At 41.8% G+C, this 26,072-nt stretch overlaps 1 protein-coding gene, 1 non-coding gene and 1 pseudogene across 9 annotated transcripts in view; 2 read left to right on the forward strand and 1 right to left on the reverse strand.

The window, feature by feature from the left end:
• Positions 1 to 22,289, reverse strand: part of Pwwp2a (PWWP domain containing 2A) — a 40,936-nt gene extending 18,647 nt beyond the window's left edge. For 3 of the 8 annotated variants that reach the window (XM_038324807.1, XM_038324802.1, XM_038324800.1), the window contains exon 1: positions 21,769 to 22,289. In XM_038324807.1, coding sequence (XP_038180735.1) covers positions 21,769 to 22,289 — 521 coding nt within the window. Of the gene's footprint in view, positions 1 to 10,069; positions 11,321 to 15,982; positions 16,116 to 17,128; positions 18,857 to 20,144; positions 20,898 to 21,768 lie in introns of those variants that run through there. The other 5 variants (XM_038324804.1, XM_038324805.1, XM_038324806.1 and 2 more) reach the window with 5 other exon arrangements.
• Positions 6,986 to 7,092, forward strand: LOC119813761. The gene has a single exon (XR_005285222.1). It is a non-coding gene; the product is annotated as a U6 spliceosomal RNA (small nuclear RNA).
• Positions 22,290 to 22,418: 129 nt separating the features above from the next.
• On the forward strand, positions 22,419 to 25,464 carry LOC119811514 (annotated as a pseudogene).
• Positions 25,465 to 26,072: the final 608 nt, after the last annotated feature.

A 26,072-nucleotide genomic window follows, 5' to 3' on the forward strand; every position in this document is an offset into this window, starting at 1 on the left:
GGTGGTGGCGCACGCCTTTAATCCCAGCACTCGGGAGGCAGAGGCAGGCGGATCTCTGTGAGTTCGAGACCAGCCTGGTCTACAAGAGCTAGTTCCAGGACAGGCTCCAAAGCCACAGAGAAACCCTGTCTCGAAAAACCGAAAAAAAAAAAAAAAAAGAGTGAATTCCAGGACAGGCTCCAAAGCTACAGAGAAACCCTGTCTCGAAAAACAACAACAAAAAAAAAGCTTAATAAAAAAAGTGGTGGTGGTACCTGTCTGTAATTCCCACACTCAAGAGGCTAAGACAGGATGATCTCAAGTTTGAACAGAACAGAATTTAGATATTCAAATTATTTCCAATGCTGACAGGAATAGAGCTGTGTGGTTTAAAAGTTTGTCTTTTATTATTTGCATGTATGTGTGTTTTGGTTCCATGAGTATCTATATATACCATGAGTGCAGTGCCTTCAGAAGCCAGAAGAGAGTCCCAGGGACTGGAGTTACAAACTACTGTGATCTGTGGATGATGTCTTTAAAGAGGAGCCTTTCGCTGCTGACTTGTCACTTCAGCACCACCTGCCAACCCCCTCCACTCACCAAGTTTCAAACTTTTTAAAATCACATACTACATTCAGAAATAATTTCAGAAAAGCAGAGGAACACCCATCTGTAGAAGCAGTATCAAAGAAGAGTGTCACAAAGGATTCTGAGTTCAAAGCCAACTTGTATAACACGCAAGGCCTCTTGTCTCAAAGAGAAAAGCAAACAAAAAAGAAAGGAAAAGCAGTATTTTCAAATGTAATCCAATTTAAAAACCAGTGACACAACAGGTATGCATGCCTAGATCCCAGCTTCCGTACGGAATGGGAATGCACAGAAAAGCACGCATCAATAAAAACTGTTTCTCAGACAAACTTAGAAATGTAAGTGATTTAATATACCAGGGCTGAAATAGAGAAATGTTAAGTTAAATTTGCTGTATTTATTGCCTTCATATAAAAATGAAACCATATTCCAAATAATCTCAGTGTATGCTAACATGCTTATTTTAAACACTGAGACAGCAGCACCTTGTGCAAGACAATGCTAATGCCAGTCTTATAAAGCAGAGTTACAGAGAACACAAAGTTAGCAGCAGGCTAGACAGTCATGGAGAACCCAGTGAACTGAATGAAAATGGTTTCTATATCAATTTTCCCTGAGAACAAGTTTTTGTTTTTTGTTTAATATTCCTGTCCTCTTAAATGCTCTCCCAAAGGTTCAGAATAACTTGTTAAGAATACGTCTTAAACTGGGCAGTAGTGACACACGCCTTTAATCCCAGCACTTGGGAAGCAGAGGCAGGCGGATCTATGTGAGTTCAAGGCCAGCCTGGTCTACAAGATAGGCTCCAAAGCTACAGAGAAATCCTGTCTCGAAAAACCAAAAAAGAAAGGTGGCTCATGCTTTTAATCTTAGCAATCAGGAGGCAGAGACAGGAGGATCTCTGTGCGTACCAAGTTCCAGGACAGCCAGGAATATACAGAGAGAGACTCTGTCTCAAACAAAACAAAATAAAACAAACAAAAAAGATAGGACCCTCTCATGTTCCTCTCTAAAAAATAACTCTTTGGGACTAGACAACTTAGACATAATAACATTACTGAGTTTATTTTTTGAGAGTGTCTCACTATGTATATTCCAGGCTGGCCTAGAAGCTGATATGTAGTACGGCTGGCCTTAAACTCAAATCCTCCTGCCTCTGCCTCACAGGTGCCGCCAACAAGCACATCTCACCACACCTAGTTATTTAAAGTGAAGTTTTCAGAGTGCTTATCAACTGTAAATTTTAGTTTTGCATGTATAAAATAAAGTTACTTCCCAGCTCATAGATTAGTATTCCTCAACAAACTCATCAACAAATATTAGGCATAAATTTTACTTCGTTTAAAGTTTTATATTTTACTAATGTAGATCTTAGAATTTGTATATCTTACTTATATCTAGATTGAATAGCAGTAGTGCTTTTAACCAGTGAAGCATCTGTCTGACCCCAAAAATATTTAAATAATTACAAAATGACCTCAGAGACTAGAAAAAAAATCACTTTAAGAGAAAAGGAAAAAAAGGATCACATGTCCTCATTCATCTCAGTCATCATGTTGCCACCTCAGATAGTGAGACACTAGTTATGAAACCAATTTCAAGGATCACACTATGATTAAATCAAAATCTGTGTCTAAGAACAGCAAGAGTAATACTAATACAATTGCAGTATCTGTCTCGTGTATTTGTAGATGACCACAAACACGAGTGCTTCTTGGGAGGTGAAGCAGAATGATCAATTCAAGGCCAGTCTCAGATACATGAGACCCTGTCTCAACCACCCCTTCCCCATGCAGACACATACATATTTTTAACTAAACCGAAGTTTGAAAGCCATTAACACCAAAAGGTTACTGAGACTATATTACAGCACTAAGCTAAGCACTTGCAGTGCCAGCACTATCAAGGCTAAGGCCAGGCTAGAACACACAGTGAGATCCTGTCTCAATTCAATAAATCAAAGGACTGTGCAGTGGTGGAGCCCTGGCTCCATGTTTGATCGCCAGCACTGTCAAAGAAAAAGTAGCAACGTAATTACAGTCTTTTTCAATCATTATTTCTTCAAGACACGGTTTCCTCTATGTAGTTCTGACTGTATTGGAACTCAACTACGCTGACCTCCCAACTCAGAGATCCACCTGCCTCTGTCTACTGAATGCTGGGATTGAAAGTATTCGCACCGTGCCTGGCTTAAATTCTAGTTCATCACAATCTCCTGGAGGGTGAAACAGAATCTTGCTCTGTGCCGAGGCACAGAATCGTCAATCTCCTCTAAAACTGTAATCTGAACTTTCCATAAGCACTGCTGCCTTATGTTTTGCTAAAGCAGACATTTATGTCCCACATCAGTGCTAACCAAGAAGCAAGCTCAGCCAGGGAAATGTCAATGAGCAGTGTGCGATGAAAGGTGGAGTGGCATCCCCTGCACAGCTTCCTCCTACAGAGCTGCATGTGAACGCTCCAAGACTCATTCGAACCTTTCCCATCTTCAGTCTTTAATTACCACAGAATGTCTGACTAGGGGTACAGCTGAATGGCAGAGCATGCATTAACATGCTACACCCAAGGGCTTCAATCTTCAGCACAAAAAATAAAAGGAGAGGGAGGCAGGGAGGCAGGGAGGGAGAGAGGAAAATTCTGCCAGAGGCTGAAACAGGAGGATCTAGATTCTAAGGCATCTCAGGCTGTATTGCAAGATTCTGTGTCAAAAAAAAAAATCTAAAGCAGGCACAAAGGTTATAGCTCATTGCTTGCCTGGGCATGCCTGGCATAAATCTCTAGCACCACACAAAATAAATAATAATAAAGAAATCCCTTTATGAGGAAAAATGAGTAAAGGTCCAAGAGTCCTCTATATTGTCTTTACACTTCCTGTAGCTACAATTACTTAAAATTGATTTCAAAACTGAGTGTTTTGAATGAGTAGAAGTGTCAAAGAGAAGAGGATTATTGGTATTTAACATTTTTTGTCAAGACAAGAGATATAAGTGAAAAGCCCCAGTCTAGGAGTTTAGGGATGTCGCTCAGTTGGTAGAAGGTTCGCCTAGCATGATTCAAGCCCTGGGTTCAAGTCCCAGTAATGCAAACACCGAGCATGATGGCTCATACTTGGCTTACACTAGTAAACCCAGCATACTTGGGAAGTGGGTCAAAAGTTCATAAAGACCCTGTCAAACAAACAAATCCATGTTACTTCTGGGAATAAATGACGGTGTGAAAGTCATCTTTTGAACTAGGAATGGCAGCACACCAGTTACCGCAGACTAGGACAGGCAGAAGCAGAGAGATCTTCTGGGGTCTGATTGGGTTACACAGTGAGACTCCTTGTCTCTAAAACCCAAAGCAGGAAATGGTTTATTTCATTCTAGGATTTGAATCCCATGTAAGATATAAGTTTATTCATCATTTTACTCACAATTTCTAATATTGCTTATCAATTCTATTCTTGAAGTCAATTTTTTTTTTTTTTTTGATTTTTCAAGACAGGGTTTCTCTGTGGCTTTGGAGCCTGTCCTGGAACTAGCTCTTGTAGACCAGGCTGGCCTCGAACTCACAGAGATCCACCTGCCTCTGCCTCCCGAGTGCTGGGATTAAAGGTGTGTGCCACCACCGCCCGGCATAATTCTATTCTTAAATTCACATTGCTTCCTGGGTTAAGAACTGTTACCCAAATTCCTTTTCAGGAGAATATTGAACCCTAAATGAAATGTTTACCAACAACTACCTATTTTAAGCCAGGTATATTTCTAGATTAATTTATTTTAATTTTCAGATTTTTAAGGCAGAGTCTTATAGCCCAGGTTTGCCTGAAACTCACTATGTATATGGCTCAAGCTGGCTTCTAACATATGACCTTCTGAGTGCTGTATTACAGACATGTGCCACCACATCTGGTTTTCCTTGTATTTCTAATTCCTACTTCTGATTTGGAAAGTTAGTTTGTTTTAATGATGGCAGTATTCATCTGCATGAACTTACCAGAACCCTCAATCAACTCATTCCTAACTTCAAATTAATTCTTTTCCTTCTGTTTAGAGCAGTTCAGCTGAACACAACTGATTCTCATTTACTCCCTTCCAATTCTTTTTGCCAAGAAGTAAATGCAGGAGGGGATTCTTTTAAAAATTATATACAAAAATAAAGAAATGCAAAGGAATTAGCATCTGTAGACAAGCAAAGGAGTTGGAAGAAACTAATCACTCAGAAAAACGATCATCAGAGTTAGCTGCAATAATAGGTCCAAGTGCTCTCAATGGACCCAACCACCCTCTCAGCAAACAGGTCAACAGAAGACAAAAATGAAGTCTCCTACAACAGGAAAAAAAATTATGTGTGACCACTTGAAAAATATCCACGCTTATTTTATTTCAAACAGATGTGTTTAGAAACTTCCTCTCCAGGCACTGGAAAGATACCTCGGTCAATAAACTAAAGCTGCACAAACCTGTGAACCAGAGTTTAATCTCTAGCACCATGTAAAACCCTGGGTGTGATGGTATGTGTATAATCCAAACTCAGGAGATAGAGACAGGTTGATCCGTGTGGCCTTTTGGCCCGCTAGCCTAGCCTAACGAGTGAGTCTCAGATCCCACTGAAACCCTGTCTCAAAAGACAAAGGGGGAGGGGGGGGAGGCAGGTAGACATCTCCTAAGAATGACACCCGAGGTTGATCTCTGGCCTCTACATACATATGTGCCTACCCCATATACAAAAACCTACGTGTCCTTAAAATCAGCAAAAGATTAGGTTATAAAGACAGGAAAATGTGAAGCAAGCTTATTTTGCTTCACATTCCTTTGTGAAATTTGGTTAGGTCAATACTTAATCAGGACAAATGAAATTAATTCAACTCCATCTTAATACAACAGAAAATTTTACCAACAAATTACATTCATCCCTTTTGAAACAGAATTACCAGTTGGGAATAGAAGTATGTGCCTACATCCTAGGATTTAGAAGCTATATGAAGTCTGACTTAAAAAACAAAAGGTTCAACAGTTAAGAGCACTGGCTGTTTTTCCAGAGAACTCTGGTTCAATTCCCAACACCCAAATGACAGCTCACAACTGTCTGAAACTCCAGTTACAGGGGATTACAACATCCACACACTTACAAACATGCAGGCAAAACACCAATGCATATAAAAGGTCACTTTCCAGTTTCAGGGGCCCACATAATAATTTTTGTTACAATATATTGTCCTAGTTATCATAAATCTTTACTTCCTCAAAAGTAAAACTTTATGATAATATATTGATTATAATTTTAGATTAGACATGGTACACATGCATGTAATCAAATCCCAAAATTTATGAGATAAAATCAAGGCTGGGATTGTAGAGATAGCTCACTGGTTAAGAGCATTATTGCCCTCCCAGAGGACCTGAATCTGATTCTCAGGATGCATGTCAAGTGACTCATAACTTCCTGTTAACTACAGCTCCAGGGGATCCTACAGCACTGACCTCAGGGTGCATCTACCCATACAGCAACACACATACATGGTTTAAAAAAAATAGACAGGGGAGGCAGAGGGGCAAGGAGCAATGGAAGCACAGCAGCTGGGTAAGTGTGTGCTGAGCAAGCTGGAGTTGGGTGGTAAGCCCCATCAGGCTGCAGAAACAGTAAGTGCATGAGTCAGCACACAAGTCAGCATCAAGTACAACCAGTGGAAGCTGCAGTGGCAGCTGAATGTGGAAAAGCAGATGGATAGGCACCAGGAGAAGCTGTACTATCGCGGAGTCAGACTTGCCAAATGAAGTCAACACCTATGAATTGTGGGAATTGAACAGTGAAGAAGAAAGAAACCAAAAACTTCAGGAGCTCTTGGGAGTACTGCACAAATCCCACAGAGGACTTCATCCAGGAGTTAGTTGCTGGCCAAGCTGAGGGGCCTGTATAAGCAGCTGCAGCCCATCCTCTCAGATGACCAAAGCCAGACCCCCTACCAGGACTAGGCCCACACTGCTGGGTCATGACTCTTGCCTGAATTCATTCATTCCAAAACCCCCAAAGTACATATTGTTACTTAATGATTCTCTAACAGTGTTTATTTGTATCTAATGGTGTGGGGGGGCGTATATAAACACACATACACACATATATACACATCTTGGCTATAAGAGTTCAGGTCCAGCCTGTGCTGCCTAGACTCAGTCTCAAAAAATAAATAAGTGAATGAATAAAATGAAGAAAAAATAAAGTAATTTAACCCTAAGTAACCTTTTAATTTCCAAAGATATCTAGGAAATAGAAAATTATCTATTATATTCTAGCATTCTGTACTTTGGACCATTTACTAAGGCATCATCTCAGTTTGCTCACAGACCAGTTTTACAGTATAGCAGAAAGTGTTTATCAACAGATCCAAAGGTCTTTAGTTTCTCTGTAAAAATGAAATACAAGAAACATGCTGCTTGTGCTCGCTTCGGCAGCACATATACTAAAACTGGAACAATACAGAGAAGATTAGCATGGCCCCTGCACAAGGATGACACACAAATTCGTGAAGCGTTCCATATTTTTAAATTTTCAATAAACAAAAGAAACATGCTGCTTTAAACTGATGTTCAGTGATCAACATTTTAATATTTTAGCATGTGTAGAAGATCTGTATTTATCTATAATAAATAACCTACTCCTAATGTAGTATGAATGTGAGTTATCAGGAAGACTGTGAAAACCACTTGTAGGATCATTATAAAATATCATTAGCACTGCAACACTTGAAGTAATAACTGGATTAGATGGATGAAGTATTGATCTCAGTGATGGGGCCCAATATGCACATGACTCTGTTTCAGTGTCAATATCCCCCAAAACAAGTACTTTAATTAGAATTATATCTACAAACCCTGTACTTTTTAAAATTTGAGACAGTGTTTCACTATGTAACCATGATCCTCCTGCCTCAGGAGGGCTAGGATTACAGGCACATGCCACCTAAGCTCTGTGCTGTAAAGAAAGTAGTGAATAATCATTAGTTTGGGGCTAGTGCCCCAAACAGAATAAAGTTGATCAAGTTACACTTGATAGTGACAGCTGTGAAGATGTACCAATTTTATTTAACTTCAAATTAGCTATTTACCAAAGGATTTAAAATCACATAAAGTTGACTTTGGGGTCACTACCCAAAAAGCAAAACAAAACAAATAAAAAAAATTTAAGTGTATAAAAAAAAGAAAAACCAATTCTTTATGGACTTCAGTTTCAGGAACCCACTGGTGTGGTGGTTTGAATACAAATGCCACCATAGGCTCATATAGGTGTGGCCTGGTGGGAGGAGGTGTATCACTGGGGGGTGGCTTTTCAGGTTTCAAAAGTCCATGCAAGACCCCTGTGCTTCTCTTTGCCTATTGACCAGGATATAGCTTTCAGCACCTGCCTGCATACTTCCATGCTTCCTGCCATGCTGATACCAGACAAAACCTCTGAAACTGTAAGCAAACTTCTAATTAAATGCTTTCTCTTATAAATGTTGCCTTGGTCCTGGTGTCTCTTCATCGTGACCAAGATATAAGTTAGTAGCAGGAAGCGGGGTATTGCTGTGACAGGTCTGACCATGCTGTTTGTTGGAAAATTACAAAACATTTGGAACTTTGAACTGGAAATATGGTTGAAGCTTTGAGGGGGACTTACTGGGCCTTCCTAGTAGAAGCATAGAAGATAGTGGTATTTAGGGCCCAGCTAAAAAAAGTTTCAAAGGGGAAGAATATTAACAAGTGGGCAATGGTGGCACATGCCTTTAATCCCAGCACTTAGGAGGCAGAAGCAGGTGTGAGTTCGAGTTCGAGGCCAGCCTGGTCTATAAAGCAAGTTCCAGGACAGCTAGGACTGTTACACAAAGAAACCATGTTTTGGGGTAAAGAGTAGCCTAGAGACCATTCTTGTGATATTTTGGCAAAAATAAATAAATAAATAATAAATAAATAAATAAATGGCTGCTTTTTTTCCCTTGTCCTAAAAATCTACCTGCTGCTAAACTTAAAGAGTTTGGGGTTAATAGCACTGGCAGAGATTTCAAAACAAACGAATATTGACTTGTCATGTGGTTACTGGTGATCACTTATGAGGATCTACAATGAAAAGCAACAAGGGGGCAAGGAGAAACATAAAAAGTACAGCTTGAAGAGAAAAGGAGTACCAGGGAATGTTTAATTAGAGTCAAGTCTTATGCTCCAGGAGGTAAAAAGTTTAGAGAAGCCTAAAGCTAAATGGAATGAAGGGTGTGGTGGTAACCTCAGGGTAAGACCCCCAACTCCAAGCTAAGCTTCCAATTTGTGAAAACAAATTAAAGGAAAGCTTAAGCAATGAAGGGAACCAGCAACAGAAAGATGAATGCAAATGTCATTGAAAGTGGGGGCCAAATTCAAGACCTAGCAAGCACAGAACTTGGCAACTTTGGCTATAGCCCTGTGGCTCTGGCTTTAGAATCAGGGATACTAAGATAAAAGGGGTTATAGTATCTGGCTCTATGGTAAGTCATTGAGGCCAGGTGTATGTAGCAGGAGTGTCCCTGCGTGGAAGCCCAGAGAGGCCATTATAGGAAGCTGTAAAAGAGAAGCCTGGATTGTGTTGGATACCCCAAGATGTTACAGATGCCAGAGTCTTGGGAACCAGTCTGCAATGTGGAACCAGCCCAAGAGAGAGAAGTGTGCTGCAGTCAACAAGGCTAAAAGTTGAAGATAAGAGCCCTTGACATCAGACATGGAGATGCAAAATTTGGAGTTTGCCATGCTGGTTTTCAGTCTTGCTTTGGTTCGCTATGCTCCATTTCCTCCCTTTTGGAATGGTAGTATATATTCTATGCCACTGTATTTTGGAAGTATGTGGTGTGCCTTGAGCTTGATTTTACAGGGGGTTACAAATAAAAGATTGCCATGAATCTCAGAAGAAACTTTGGAGTTTTAAACAGTGTTGAGACTGTAATAGACTATGGAGACTTTTTAAGTTGGGCTGACGGCATTTTTGCATTATGATATGACTGGTTACAAGCCTATGTAGGGACCAGGGAGTATAATGTGGTGGTCTGAATGAAAATGGCCCCATACGTTCACATAGGTGTGGCCTGTGGAAGAAGTGACTAAGACAATAGGGAACTTTGAAAAATGTCCCCCATTCCTAGAAACAAAAACAAGCAGACGCAGAGAGCAGAAATGGTATGCCAGGGACTGGGGAAGGAGAAAAGGATATGTAGTCTAGCAAGTTTTAATCTGCAAGATGGGAGATCTGCCTCAACAATTAAACACACTTAATATCACCCTGAATTGTACAAGCAACAGTTAAGATGCTAAATGTTGTATTACTTTTTACATTAGAAGAAATTAATGCGAAAGTTGAGGGTTGATGGCTCAGTTAGTACTCTGAGTCTGGAGTAGGACTGCCACAGCTTCAAGGCCATCCTTGTCAAAATAGTGAATTCTGGGCCAGCCTTGCCTTAAAGCATGAGACTTGGTGTCAAGAGAAGAATAGCTGTGAATGTAGCTCAATTGACAGTGCTTACCTAACATGTACAAAGCCTTGGGCTTGATCCTCAGCACTGTGAAAACCAGGTACGGGGCATATGCCTGTAACAGCGTTTATGAAATGGAGGCAAAGGATCAGAAGTTCAAGGTCATCCATGCTAGATAAAAAACTCAAAAATACTCTTGGCTATATGAGACCCCATCTCAAAAAGCAAACAAGCAAATAAAACAAAGACAGGTAATATCTACCCAAATATAGGAAATACAGTGAAAAGAATCATATTTGTAGGCCAGTGAGACGGCTCAATTAAAAAAAAAAAAAGAATCATATTTGTGATTACTAGTGCATGGAAAATAAATTTCTCATTGGGGAAACAAGTATGGTGCCCTGAAAACATTTATATTTTTTTATACCACCCAAGAAGTACATCAGTCAAACCCAAGTTGAGAAACAATCCTTACATTTTCTGAATCAGACTGCAACTAAATATACGATGATGATGGGGAGTGGAATAAATGAAACTGTAGGCTGTAAAGTTGATTTTAAAAAATGAAAGGTGAGCCTGGAGAGATGAGCCCAGAGCGATGGCTCAATGGTTAAGAGCACGGCTTGCTCTTGCAGAGCCCCTAGGTTTGACTCCCAGCACTCACAAGGTGGATCACAACCATCCCTAACACACTAGTTCGAAGGGAATGTGTTCAGACACATACGCAGGCCAAACAGTCACACAATAACAAAAGAATAAGTCTAATAAAATTGTTTTTAAAAGAAAAGAAAAATAAATGTGGGAAGAAAATCCAAGACAAAAATTTCATAAAAGTGTTTTACAATAATCAACCACAAGCGTAATTCTACCATTTGGAAAGCTGGGGTAAAAGGACGCGAATTCGGGCCAGCCTATAAACTACAGAGAAATAGCCCATCTTAAAATAAGACAGGTGGAGCTGCTAACCAGGCAAATGTGTTGCCATCCACATCAGACAATGTGAATTTGATCTCCAGAAGTCAAGGTAGAAAGAGAGAATAAACTGCTCGTAGTTGTCCTTTGACCTCAACACAGGCACTGTGGAACCTGAACTAACTCTCTCTCACACACACACACAGAACAACAACATTTTTTAAAACTTAAATATATACAAATACATCTGAAAATGTTTTCAGCCTAATGTAAAAAGTTTAGGGAAAGATGTTGATATCAAGATTGATGCTGGGCAGGTGGCACATGTCTTTGATTCTAGCACTCAGGAGGCAGAGGCAAGAAGATCTCTGAGTTTAAGGTCAGCTTCGTCTACAGAGCTAGAACTAGGACAGCCAGGGCTACACAAAGAAACTCTGTATCTTGAAAAAAACAAACAAACAAACAAAAAGATAAAGCAAGGGGCTAGAGAGGTGGCTCAGTGGTTACAAGTGTGTGCTGCTTTATAGAGGACCTGAGTTTGGTTCCTAGCACCCACATCAGGCAGCTCACAACTACCTGTAACTCCAGCTCTAAAGGGAATTCTCACACTTCTAGCCTCCTCAGGCATCTGCACACACATGCATATATGCACACTAGATATACATATAATTAATAATAAAAATAAATCTTTTTTAATGTTAAAACAGGATGGAGAGATGGCTCAGTGGTAAAGAACATCATGCAGCACTTTCAGAGAACCCAAATTCAGGTACCTACATGGCAGCTAACAACTTTAATGCTACTTCAAGGAGATCCATTGGCCTCTTCTGGCCTCCTTGGCACCAAGCACAAGCACACACACACACACACACACACACACACACACACAAAATTTAATTTTTAAAGAAAAAATTAAAACAAAAAAATTTAATTGATAAAGCAATGGGGCAAAGTTTTAAAAAAATCAGTGATTATCTGGCTATAGTGACGCTGCCTCTAATCTCAGCACTTGGGAAGGAGAGGTAGGAGAATCAGTACAAAGTCATCCCAGTTACATACTGTGTTCCAAGTCAGCCTAAGCTATTAGATACTGGAGGGAGAGAGACATACAAATTAAAGACCCTAGGTAAAAACTTTACAAGAGTTCTCTACAATAATTGAAAAAGATGGCATAGTGGTACAAGCCTTTAATCCCAGCACTTGTAGATTTCTGAGTTTGAGGTTAGCCTGGTATACATAGGGAATTCCAGTACAGCCAGGGCTATAATATAGTGTTTCAAAAACAAAACAAGAAAGGAGGGAGGGAGGGAAAAGAAAAAATAAATTTAATTACAGAAACATGATCTAGAAACATCAATTAGGACGTGAAGTTCTGCCTTACTGGCAAGAGAACATAATTTGATTGCCAGAACCATTTGTGATCCCAGCACTGACTGAGAAAGTTGGAGGCAGATAACTGGAACTTATTGGCCGCCACTCTGGTCTAAACTGCAAGCCCCAGGTCCCACTGAGAGAATCTGTCTCAAAAAGCAAGGCAGAGGTACTAGAAGAATGGCACTACCCAGTGTCTTCCAGTTCCCAGCACCCAAGTCAGGTGGCTTGACAACTATAACTCTAGACAGGGGATCTAACACCTCTGGTCTACCCGTCACCTGCACTCACATGCAGACACACATACCTAAACATAATTGATAACAGCTAAAACTTCAAAACAAGGGAAACATTCACAAGGAATGACACCTGAGGAACTGATATCTGACCTCCATATGCACCTGCAAGCACACGTGTATATGTACGCAAGCATATGCTCTCTTACAAATGCTAAACACACATCATTTACTATAGTGTGGTAGGGAAAATAATGTTCTCATTATTTTGGTATATTATTAATACACCATTTAGACAGATAATTCCCAAAAAATACATTAAAAATAGTTTTTAAAAAAATCTAATCTTGGGGCTGGAGAAGTGGCTTAGCAGTTCAGAGCACTGACTGTTCTCCCAGGGGATCCAGGTTCAATTCCCAGCACCCACATAGCAGCTCCCAACTGTCTGTAACTCCAGGATCTGATTACCCTCTCACAGACACACATACAGGTAAAACACCATGCACATTAATATATATATATATACACACACACACACACACACATTTTTTTTAAAAAAAAAAATCTAATCTTGGAGCTAGAGAAATGGCTCAGGGTTTAAGAGCACAGGTTGCTCTTTCCAGAAGTCCAGGATTTGATTTCCAGCACACACATGGTGGTTTATAACTACTTCTAACTCTAGTCCTAGGGGATTCAATACTCCCTACTGGTCTCCATGGGTACCAGCACACAAATGGTGCACAGACATACATGCAGGCAAAACACTCATACACAAAAATTTAAAATTAGAAAGGCAACCATGACAGAGAACCTTTGGAGCGGGATCGAGACAGGGTTTCTCTGTGTAGCCCTGCCTCTCTTAGAACTCACTCTGTAGACAAGGCTGGCTTCAAACTCACCACCTGCCTCTGCCTCTCGAGTGCTGGGATTAAAGTCGTGCACTGCTACTCCTACCATCAATCTTTGTTCTACCAAACCATATCGTCTTTTGGACATGGTCTTCTTTATATAGCCCAGGAACTAGGTATATCTGGCTGTACCGAAGCATTTGAGAAAACAAGAAAAAAAATTTTTTTTTTTTAAATTGAGGGCTAATGAGATAGTTCCCCCAGTAAATGGGATCATCTACCAAACCTGACAAAACCAGAGTTTGAACCCCAGGACCCACAGTAGGAGAGAGCAGATTCTCTAAATTAGGTCTTTGACTTCCACACACAAGCCATGACATACACGTTTACACACACATGAGTGCCCACACATACCAAATAAATAAAAGTTAAAAAAAAAAAGAGCTCAGGATGCAGGCCTATGTTACTTCTGCCATGCAGAAAACTCTAAATTTATATATATAAATACATATAACTGGTTATGGTAGTGCTTTCCTGTAATCCCAACTCTTAAGAATTAGAAGACAGAAGGTAAGAAGTTCAAGACTTTCTTCCCACATAGTGAACCCTAGGCTAGGAAACAGAAGACCTTGTTTCAAAAAAATAAAGGCACAGGCATTAACCCCAACACTTGGGAGGCACAGGCAGGCAGATCTTTGTAAGTGCTAGGCCATCCTGGTCTACACAGTGAGTTCCAAGCCAGCCAAGGCTAAATAACAAGATATTGTCTCAAAAAACTAACAAACAAACAAAAGCCATGCAAGACAGTTCACAGTTCAGTGGGTAGGTGATTGCCAACAAGCCAACAACCTGAATTTAATCACCATGGTAAAAGAGAACACCAAATCCTGCAAGACATCCTTTGAACTCAGTCTCCAAAACACAAGATAAAATAAAGAGTAGGGTTAGTAGCTGGCATTGTGACTACTGGGGTGGGGGCAGTAACTGGTTAGGCAAATCGACAGTGCTTCAAAATAGTGTCAGAGTGCCCCTCTCCTCTAATGTACATGAAGCCCTAGATTCAATCCCCAATACTGGCAAAAGAGAATTACCTAGGAACCAAAGCACCTTTCTGCCATCCCAGCCCTTAGGAATAGAAGAAACAGGAGGATCAGGACTTCAAGCAGGCTCAGCTACCAAGGTTGAGGGAAACTTGGACTTTATGAGACCCTCTCTCAATAACGCATAAAAGAAAAAGAAATAAAAAAATTAAAAGTGCTAAGATATGTTGTAAACACTGCAATTCCAGGGCTCAGAAGGCTAAGACAGGAAGCCTCAAGGTCTAAGGCCAACCAAGGCACAGGGCCCTGTGGTCGCCAATAACAGGCATTTTATATATCCCTACTAATATCTACCATTTATAATTTCAAGCAATTTACTTACTCTGGCACTATGTCTACAAATTTAACCCTGAAAAATCTTCCAGAGTGAAATGAAACAATGTATACAACACAGAAACGGCAACTGTAGGGGCTGGCAAAGTAGTTCTGCTGGTAGAGTGCTTACAGAACATAGGCGAAGCCTTGGGCTGGGTCCCCAACACCTCTTAAAAGCAAGAAGTGGTAGCATGCATCTATAGTTGTAGCACTCAAGATAGAGGCCATCCTCAACTACACAATAATTGACTAAAGACCCTGCCTCAAGGGGGAAATAAATGGCAAGTGCAGAGTAGTTATTAAAGTCCAGAAAATAAAGCTTGGCAGCTGTTAGGTGATCTGAACGAGGAGAGGAGTGAAACTACAGGGGTAGGCAGCTGTCCAGAACCGGTATAAAGGGAAGAAAACAGAAATTATGGACAACTGTACCTGCAACAGGAAGCTAAATTTAAGAAATCACTTCCAAGTGTACATACCAGCAGCTTTACAGCAATAATCTGGATATGCTACTCAAGTTGTGCATTCTCCAAATGCATTTCTTAGTTTGCAATTACATTCCATTCTAAATTAACTTCTTGTAGCAGGATTAAGAAATTTACCCTCTGTTTGAGCTAAACTATTCCTTAAAAACTAGTATCTCCTGCTGGACGGTGGCAGTGCATGCCTTTAATCCCAGCTCTCCGGAGGCAGAGGCAGGAAGGGTTCTCTGTGAGTTTGAGACCAGCCTGATCTACAAGAGCTAGTTCCAGGGCAGGCAACAAAGTGATACAGAAAACACCTATCTCAAAAAACCAAACCAAACCAAACCAAAACAACAACAAAACAAACCTAGTATCTCCTAAATGGTCCAGAATCACAGAATGAAATCAAATTGATGGGGAAGGAAATCTATGTATTTTCAAAAATATTTTATATGTATGTGTGTTTTGCCTGCATGTATTTATGCAAACTACATGTGTGCTGCACCCTTGAAGGTTAGAATCTTGGATCCCCTGGAGCAGGAATAAGACAGTTGTGAACTGCCTTGTGTATGCTAGAAACTGAACCTGTATCTTCTGGAAGAGCTAAGCCATCTCTCCAACCCCAGAAATCTATACACTTTTGAGAACCACTGACTAAAATGTGTTTAGCAATGTTATTCTGCATTAAATCCAAACAGAATGTAACTAAACCACCACTTACTTCTCTATCTGCCAGCCACTACAGCAAGCTTCTTTCTGGTAACGTGCATCTTAATTTAGGAGTTCAGGGAGAACTAAACTACTAAGAAATGATGTACTTGATAGGCCAAATAACATCTTTCCTCTTTTACAATCTGAAATCAGCGAGACAGTGAAGATAAGCACTAATATTCAAGCTACTTAATAAAACCCCCCAAAAAGCTGTTCTTACCAACACATAGTTTCATCATGACTTAAATGTTTTTAATACCCCACACTAATGTATGGTTTTATTTATGTGTAAAAAATTGAAAATTAACCTTATTAGAAACTCCTGCCAAGCATGGCCTTGCCTGTAATCCCAGCACTAAAAAGGCTAAGACAGAAGAGATCAAGGACGTTTAAGGCCTGCCTGGGCCACAGAAAAAGATTCTGTCTCAAAGAAAGAAAAGCTTCAAGTCCAATAGAGCATGTCTGGAATAGCTAACCTAACATATAACATCTATAGGTAGATGTGGTGACACAGGCTTGTTCCTCTAGCATTCGGGAAGCTAAGGCAAGAACAACATCTGAGCTCAGGGCCAGCATAAGTTATGTGGCAAGCCTGTCCAAAAAACTTTTTTTTTTTTTGGGGGGGGGATATAATATAAAAATAGATCTAATAAAATTGATAAAAAAATATTTGTGAGATAGACAATTATAACCCTATAATCCCAGGACTCAGGAGGCAGAAAGATTGCAAACCCCAGGTCAGCTTGAGCTACACAGTAAAACCCTGTCTCAAAGTGAAAAATTATCACAATTCTTTGTTCTCAGATTCAAACTGGGTTTTTACTTACCAACAACTAAGAATCTGTGCTCACCAGAACAGTCAGATTAAAGCAATATGCAATGGAGGAACTCACTCAGTAGAGTAATGAGCATCCTAGAAGTTGTCTGGATCAGAACATGACTGGCACTTGCCTCTGCTACTTTACTTACTTTACAAGACTGGCACTTGCCTCTGCTACTTTACTTACTTTACAAGTCCTCTAATACCTTTCAAGATAAGATATTATCACCAGTAAATTCAGAATGTACAGCTCAAGCCAACCTTCACACACACTACTAGAGGGCCTAGGACCTCAGCCTCAAAGCTGCAGTATAAACTACTGACACCACTACTCACTGCTTCACCAGAATGGCTGTATATTTTTCCCACCAAAAGTAGGGCTATTGCACCATACGTTCATGGTCTCTGTAAAGAAAAGAAATCATTGTCTTGGTTTACATTCCCTTTAAAAACAAATAAATGCTCTACAAATTTAAGATCCTAAACAGCAAATGCTGAAGTTTTCAAAAGAAATCATTTCAATTTTTAATAAATGGCCCCCATACATAGAATATGATACTTGTAAAAATACAATAATATGCTTGTGCCACAAAATTAAAATATACAAGCCTTTCATGTACCAATGCTTACTTCATGATTCCATAATTCAGGGATTCAGAAATATTTTTCAGGGTTTCAAAGTAGCTTCATAATTATTTTTAAGATAATAATAAATAAAATAATCCCTCTGAACATGGCACTCCTATAGCCCTAATAGGAGTCGAATGGAGAAGTCCAACTTGGGCTACATAGCTAGTTCAAGGCCAGCCAAGGCTATATACACAAGACCTCTTCTTTTAAAAAATGGAAAAAAAAGTCAGATTTGGTGTCTCAAGCCTTTGAATTCCAGCACTAGAGAAGTAGAAACAGGAAGATCCAGAGGTCAAGGCCAATTTGGGCTACATAAAACTCTGATTCAAAAAATGAAAAAAATAATTTGCATATAAAATGTTCCTTTAGGCATGGACTGAAAAAATCTGCAGGGAAGTAAGAGATACCCATAACCACTTTAACTATTAACTAATTCAATTCTGGTAAGCAAAAAGGGTCCTGAGGGGACCGGAATGAAACTGCTGTCCCTTCAATCTGCAATGAGAATTACTAAACAGGTAACAAAACTGTATCCACAGAGGTTCAATCTATATTTTTTTGCTATTTGTGGAAAAAGATCCAGAATAACAAATAGCAAGGGGTAAATATAATGGCAGAACCACAGATAAACAGAGGCCTGGAAAATTAATCATGTACAGGTATGAACTTTACTTGTATTATAATTTGAACAAAACAATCCTGAGATGTTAACATTAACATTTACTGACCATAGGTTTAATAATATATAAGGAAATGCTAGAATTCTAGGAATGATAATAGTAGTATGGTTACTTTTAAAAAGTCCTTATCTTTACAAAGGGCTATGATGGAATGTTTATAGATATGTATGGGATTTCATTCAAAAGCAGTTATGTGATATAATACATTTAACTAAATTATAATAAACACTGAAGCTGAGCAGTGTATACATACTGACTTATATCCCATGATAAAAAGCCCACCAAAAAAATACTCAATAATTTATTATTGTCTAAAATAATCAGTTTACTAAAGCATGCTTTATATGACAAAACTGTAAAAGCTGAGATTGACAAGAAAAAAATAAAATTCATGTGTAAGGCTAACTGCTTTGTCATTAGACAGTGCTAATGACCTCAATAAACAAGTCATTTAAACTAGCTAAGGGAGCTGGGTATTAAATAACAGCTAGTGTAAATGAACTAGAAGCTATATGCTTCACTTAAAGGTATTCAATACTTTTTTATGCTATGATAAACAAAATTTGTTTTTAACTAGCTATTCAAACTACCCTCATTTTAGGCTAACCATGCCATTTAAGGCCAAGATCTCTAGAGATAAGGGGTGGTACAGCTGATGTGCTACTTAAAGGAAGGGTAAATTCTGAGAAGTGCCATTGTTGAAAACATCATAGTTTGCACTTGTACAAACTAGAGAACTATGAAGTCACAGGATGATAGAGTCTTCATCAAAAGTACAGTTGGGGGGCTGGAGAGATGGCTCAGTGGTTAAGAGCACCACCTGCTCTTCCAAAGGTCCTGAGTTCAATTCCCAGCAACCACATGGTGGCTCACAACCATCTGTAATGAGATCTGGTACCCTCTTCTGGCCTGCAGGCAGAGCACTGAGAATACTGTATACATAATAAAGAAATTTTTTTAAAAAAAGTACAGTTGGTCAACAATATGTTCTGTCCTTTCTGGTAAGCTGACACATGGTTTATATGCATTTTTATGTTTGTTTGTATTCATGTGAATTGGCCAAACAAATTACCCTCAAAAGAACTATAAGGGTAGAATCAATGCTTAGCATGTTTGAGGCCTTGGATTCAATCCTTATCACCAAAAAAAGCTAACTAAATAACTAAACAAATGCAATAACAAACCCTCTTAAAGACTAAACAAAAGCACAAATACACTGACACATTCCCAATTATCTCACTGGATAGGCAGAACTCCAACTTCTGAGATTATTATGTATGTTCTCCTATATTCAAAGAAAGGAAATATAGACTCTCCAGAGCAGCCTATTAATGGACTACTCTGCTTGGCTTCAAGATCCAGGATCCTTTGCATTACTCTGCACAGCCACCAGAAATCAAGAAAAGCACAGAAAATGAAAAGCACACAATTCTTTACTTCCTGCTTAAAAAAAAAAAAAAAAAAACAAACTTGTTACCCCATCCAACTTTTAACTTACATTGAAGTCTTTACATTGCCACTAATAAGCTAGCTGGCCAAGATAAATAAGCCTCCGACTGGCTCCCATATAAATGATACACCATCACTAGAGTTAAGAGAACTCTAACTTATGTGATACAATGTCTGCCATTCAATTGGGAGCTCTTGTTACTTTTACCAGGAAGTGGCCAATTCAAATAAGCTACAAATTATTTTTAAAGTGTCTGTTGAATACAATGTAGCTATTGCCTGAGTACAGTAGATAAAAAGTATCTCCTGAGGCTGGCTATACAGCTCAAAGGGAGGACACAGCTATTGTGGGTGCTGAGGCAGGTGGAAGTTACCACAAGAGGATCAGTTTGAGCCCAAGAGTTCAACACAGCAAGACTAAAACTCCATATCCTTTCCAAAGGGAAAGCAACTCCTCCAACAAAAGAAATTACTATTTATAAGAAATGCTATTAGCAAACTAGAGCACAACTCAAAATGACAATTTTCTAACGCTGACACAATGAGCACCTCGACAAGAGAAAACACAATCCACTCTATTTCCAAAAACTTACCTTTCTGCACCTTTCTTTTGCAGATTTGAAATTCAGATTCTCACACAATCACTGGCCTCTTCTTCTGTTTGATTCAATAGCATACACATTAGAGTGTCTCTCTTGCTATTAAAAACAACAGCAGAAAGCACTGTCTTATTCAGCTAACTATGAAAACTAAAGTATTAATGAAAGCACTAACCCAAATCTGCTAAAAATAATAATAAAAAAATCAAACAAAACAAAAACCCTGAAGACTAACAAAGTATACAGACTGACAGAACAGGCGCCCATCACCGCCCCCTCCCCTCAAACCACCATATTCCATTAAGAACTTTAAAGACTTGTTCCCAAATGGAAAAGGATTCCTGTGTCTTGATGGGAGGTCAAGGAATTAAAAGCAAAGCAGAAGCCAGGATATGGGGTATGATGGGAAATGCCTGTCATACCAGTACTTGGGAGAGGCTGCGTTGGGAAGATTGCAAGTTCGAAGCAAGCATGGACAACTTAACCCAACCGTGTCTCAAAAATAACAGAAAGGTGGGAGAAGGCTGGGGTGTGTGTGGCTCAATGCTAGGATGCTAGGATGCTTGCCTGGCATGCAGGAGGTTCTGGGTGCAGCCCCCAGTACAGCAAAAAGAAATTAAATCAATACAGAAACACACCAAACGCACTAATAGTAAACCATTTCCAAACAGGTGAGACACCAGAGTGTGTGTGCTGTTGCAGGAAACAGAATGGAGAGCCATGAATGGGAGTCTCTGCACTTCCTATCTGCAAAAGAAGAGAATAAAAAGGTTAACTCTAAACTGAAAAAAAGAGTATCCTCTTTACTTGTTTAAAGCAGTGCCCAGAACATTTAAAAAAAAAAAAAAGATGAAAATATACTGATTAAGACAGAGGTTTGTAGGTGAACTCAACCTTCCGGTCTAAACAAATTTAACTGTAAACAGTCCCAGAAGTCAGTTGGGAGTCAATCTCTAGCACTGCCAATGAAAAAGTGTTTCCAACATTTTTTTGTAAACCCACCACTTTGAAATTAAAGATTAAAAGGCAAGGGTTTCATCCCGTCTTCAGCTATTTCTTTAAGCTATAAGTAAAATCAGCAAAACGTGCCTCCTTTTGAAGAGTCGTCCCTCCTCCCCCGGGGGGAACTACTTCCAGCACTAAGAATAACAGCATAAAAAGGTTCAGTAACTCAAGGCTCTTCCTCTTTTAACAAGTGACAGGTAACCTTTAGGGAAGCCCAATGCACACACCCCTTTCTTCGGCCCGCTAAACTTAAAAGGTTGATGTGAGGACAAGACAGTGCCTCGGCAGCACCTCTCCCCCGCCCGGCACCCGGTCCTCCGGGGGATCCATCTGCTTTTTACATTAACCCATCTGCCCCGGTGCGCAAGCCAGGGTCGCCGAGGGCCGGAGCTGAGGAGGCGGGGTGCGCCAGCCATCTGCACCCGCGCGCGCGTCCCCAGCCGCACACCTGGGGCCGGGCCCGCCCTCCGGGGCCGCGCGCGTCTGCCCCACGCGGAGCGCGCCCCACGAGGACAGCGGCGCGCAGGACCCGAGGGCGGGGCGGAAGCAGCCGGGGTTCGCGCTCTCCCTGGCGGCGGAGCGGACGGCGTGCTGTCGGGGGGCCGGCGGGTACCTTTTAGACAGGTCCATGAGGACCCCGGAGAAGAGCTTCTCCCCGAGGCGGAACGACACGACGAGCGCGTCCTCGATGATGTGGTCCAGCGTGACCCGCACCTCCGAGCCGGGGATGAGCTGAGACACCGCCGAGTCCCCGCCCGCCGGCGGCACGAGCACCGGAGCTGGCGGCGGCCGCGGCGCGTCTTCGGGCTGCTCGGGGGCGGCCGGGGGCTGCTCGGGCGGCGGGGCCGGGGCGGCCGCGGGCTCGGGAGGTTTCGCCTCAGCCTCGGGGCTGCCGGCCAGCTCCCCCGGCGGCGGCGGCGGCGGCGGCGGCGGCAGCGGCTGCTCGTCGGCCTGAGGGGCGGACTGGCGCCCGTCGGCCTCGCCGTCCGGCACCGCCGCCTCGGTGGCCGTGACCGGGAGGGGGGTGCCGGCCTCGCTGCCGGGGATGGGCTCCAGCTCCGGCTCAGCCTCGCCGGCGCCCCCGTCCCCGGGGGACGCCGCGGTCGCCGCCGCCTCAGCAGCCACGGCCGCCATTTTCTCACTGGTCTCTCCCTCCTCCGACTCGGGCTGCGGCGGCGGCGGCGGCGGCAGCGCGGCTGGGTTCCCGAGGCCTTCCCCTCCCTCCCGCTAACACTGTCGTCCCGCCCTTTCTCTGATGCTCCTGATTGGCACCGCGCCATTGGCTCCGCCTTCCACCCCTCCCGCGCGTAGGTCAGCCCATTGGTCAGGGGCAGCCGTCTGTCACTGGCTGGGTCCCGCCCCCGCGCTCGGAGTAGGAACTTCCCATTGGTCGGGTGAGTTGTCAAGCGTCGAATCTAAGCGGGGGCGGGATGGACGGTAGCATCTATACTTGCTGCCTGGATCTATTGGTTGGGAAGGAAAATACAGCTGTATGATTGGTGTTTGCTCCTGCCCGTTCTCGGCTGTTCCTCGGAGGTGGGAGAAGGGAAGGAAACGCGAGTCGTGCCAATTCTTTCAAAGACGACCCGGGGGAGGAATAGCGGGAGAATGCAGAAGGGGAACCGCTTCCCAAGAATCTTTGCGCAGAGATCCTTAGAATGAATGTTATTTCTAGGCGTGGACTTGCTTGTGGCCGAGTGTGGGCACAACAGGCTTCTGTGGGAAAGATAACTAAAGTTCCAAAATAATCCTGAAACACTTTTTGCGTGTCTATTCCGGTAGTCAACTTGCCAGGTGCTGGACCTAGGACAGATGGACCAGACAGTCTCCATATCCACATGACAGGAACTCTAGCGTGTGCACGAAGAGTGTTTTTCTTGGCTTCACTTTTTAGAAACTAAGGACTAATCTCTTCTTTCTAGGGACCTGCTCATTTCAAAAAAGGAAAATTCTAGTGAGAGGAAAGGCAGCCCGTATGCTAGGATTCGTGAAGTCCCGCCGCGTTGCTTATTCTCCCTAGATCCACTGGAGAGAGTTCACTGTGGAAGCCTTTTCGTTCCTTGCCCTCTCCTATGCTGAGTGTAGAAAGAAAACAACAACAAACCAAAAAAACTCAATCCAGGCATAGTTATCCATAGGGGTAATACCAGCACTTGGGAGGCATAGGCAGACATGGTGAAAATTATAGGCCAACACAGGCTTCATACTAAGTTTCAGGACAGCTTGAGCTATGGAATAAGACCCTGTCTGAAGAAAGGAAATAAAAAAAATAAATAAAGGGGAGGTAGTCTTTCCAGTATCCTAACGTTCTTGTTTTCCTGGTTTGGGTGTTTTGTTTTGCTTTGAAGCATGGTCTAACTATGTAGGTCGGGCTTGCCTGGAACTCAGAGAAATCGGCCTGCCTCTGCCTCCCGTGTGCTGTGTTTAGCAACTAAAACTATTTGAAGTCTAGAAGAAGCACTGAGCCATTTCTTCCAGATTGTTCCTCAGTCAGTCCTTTCCTGTAGGAGCGATCAGAGGCACTGAGAACGCCTACAAAGAAAGAAGGAAAGTTATGTATGTGGAGGGAAGAATGAAATCTGAAATTCATGGTTTTAGTAGAAGGATCAGAGGCAGGTGGATCTGTATGAGTTCAAGGCCATCTTGGTCTATCTAACAAGTTCTAGACCAGCCAAGGCATCTATCAAAATGAGACCCTATCTCAATAGTCAGTTTTTAAAACCCACTGATATGTTTTAGCTCTCTTTTACAGACGAAGAAACTAAGCCTTCCTCAAAAAGTCTGTGCTTACTAACATGCACACGCCATTGGTTTTGATACCTAGCAGAGTATAAGGGGGGGAGGCAAAAAAAAAACCTCTCTTACGGGCTATATGCCTACATTAATCATATATGGGTCTTACCTTACAGAATTTTTGTTATGACACTATGTCGATAGTTCACCATAATCAGCTAATTAAACAATAACATGCAGTCTATGAAGGCCACGACACTCTGAATTCCCATGCTGAATAATCCCCACAGGGAGGAAAATATAACTTGGGTCCTGGGACCTCATTACTTCTCAAAGTAATTACAAGATTCTGCAGAGAGTAGTTTAAATCTCTAATTTATCACAGATCATGGCATACATAACAAGGCACCCTCCTAAGCTACTGTTTTCACTGTGCCCCTCAAGAGACTCCACTCATCCTGTGTTCACATGAAATCAGCTCTTCTGCTTCATCAGTAAGACCCTCTGTTCTTTCTTCCAGAATCTATTCTCTACCAATCTTAAGTCTCTCTAATATTAGGGAGGCGTACTCGTGCATCTTTCTCTCATTCATTCAATGAGCATTAAAGGACTACTGTGCCCCAGGAACTGCAATCAGGGATTGGTAGCCATGCTGCAGCAGCTGTGCAGAACCTCTGAATGGAAGCTTTGTTCATGTGCAGTACCTGGATAATGTTCTCCATTTAATATCTATCAGCATAGTCTAACATCATTTCACTATGTTCCTGGCCCAGTGACACAAGGCGTCTAGACATGTCCCTATCCATGGAGCTATGTTGCCAGGCATCCAGATATGATGATGGCCTTGAGGACCCTGCACCCATGACTCCTTCTCCACTGGACATGAGCAGCATCCCCTGGAAGCCAGAGATTCCAGAATGCACATATCAGCACTTCATCAAGCAGAGGAAGGAGAAGCCAGTTGTCACCTCCCCACTGTAAGACTCTGTCAATATCTACTGACAGTGGACAAAATTTCCATGGTGAAAGCTAAGACTACCCATGTCATCATAAATTCTCTCACCACAAAATGAACCTAGGAGAGCATCAGACATTTTGAAAGATGCTGGCTACATCTGTCACCAGGGCCTTCCCACTGAGGAGACCAAGTAGCACTCCATAAGTTAAAGCTTCAGAATGTTCACCCTACCACAGAGAACACCCCTCGCTCATCCAAAAAGCAGAAATCACAGGCTGCTTTACCCCTGCTTCCTTCCTAGCCATATCTGACCCAAATCCTAGCACCATGGACCATTGAAGTGGGACTGATAAGAACTCATCAGATAAGTGGAGCCCCTTGGACCAAGACTGATCCATAGGTCTGATTTTGGAGGTTTTGACAGGTAGCCCTACAAAGGAGCCCAGAGCTCTCTCTCAGGGGCTCAGACTTGTCCACACCACCCAAGTAGCTGACGATCCAGCAACCTTCAAGATGCCCAAGATGGATGTCCCAATTTTAGAAGGGAAAAAGCAAACACCATGAACCCATAATCTCAGACCCCGTGCCTTGAATACAGTCATGCCCATTGCCTTCTAGAATGCTTTGAGGAGTCCCAGGGACTCTGTTCTTTAATCGTGGCTCTGAAATAAGGATGTGGTATTTCTAAGTGGAGGCCTGAGTGACATTCAGTGTGGCGATTATCCTTCTGTGAAAGACACGGTTCTGCACCGCTTTAAAGTTGACTGAACAAAATGCTAGCTGTGCTGATTGGGGGACCTCGTGACCTATTTTCGAATCCTTTGTCCTAGAGAAGGACTTTGATCCTTGCTTCCTGGGTAAATAATGCTTATGCAATTCCCAAACCTAGGTTTCTTGATTCTTTTCCTGTGACCAACAGCGGTATTGACAAAGATGTTTACCTCCTAGCCTGGAAAACTGTGACCTCCTGACATTTTCTAGCCGTGTCAGCAGGGCTGAACCTGTCTGAGAGCTGGGTTCAGCTAACCTGGCTCTCCACTCTGAAGCTAGAGACTATGTGTTTTTTCCTTAGCCCAATGGACTTCACTACTAAATGTCATAGAATAAATACTAGTCTCACAGGGCCTCCCTTGCAAGTGAAATTTAGCTTAACTCCAGTTTGGCCGAAAACTTCCTGCAGTAGAAAATTGAGCCTACTAAGTTCATACTGATAAAAGCATCCTAAG

Source organism: Arvicola amphibius, chromosome 4 (assembly GCF_903992535.2).
Source record: "Arvicola amphibius chromosome 4, mArvAmp1.2, whole genome shotgun sequence".
NCBI lineage: Eukaryota > Metazoa > Chordata > Mammalia > Rodentia > Cricetidae > Arvicola > Arvicola amphibius.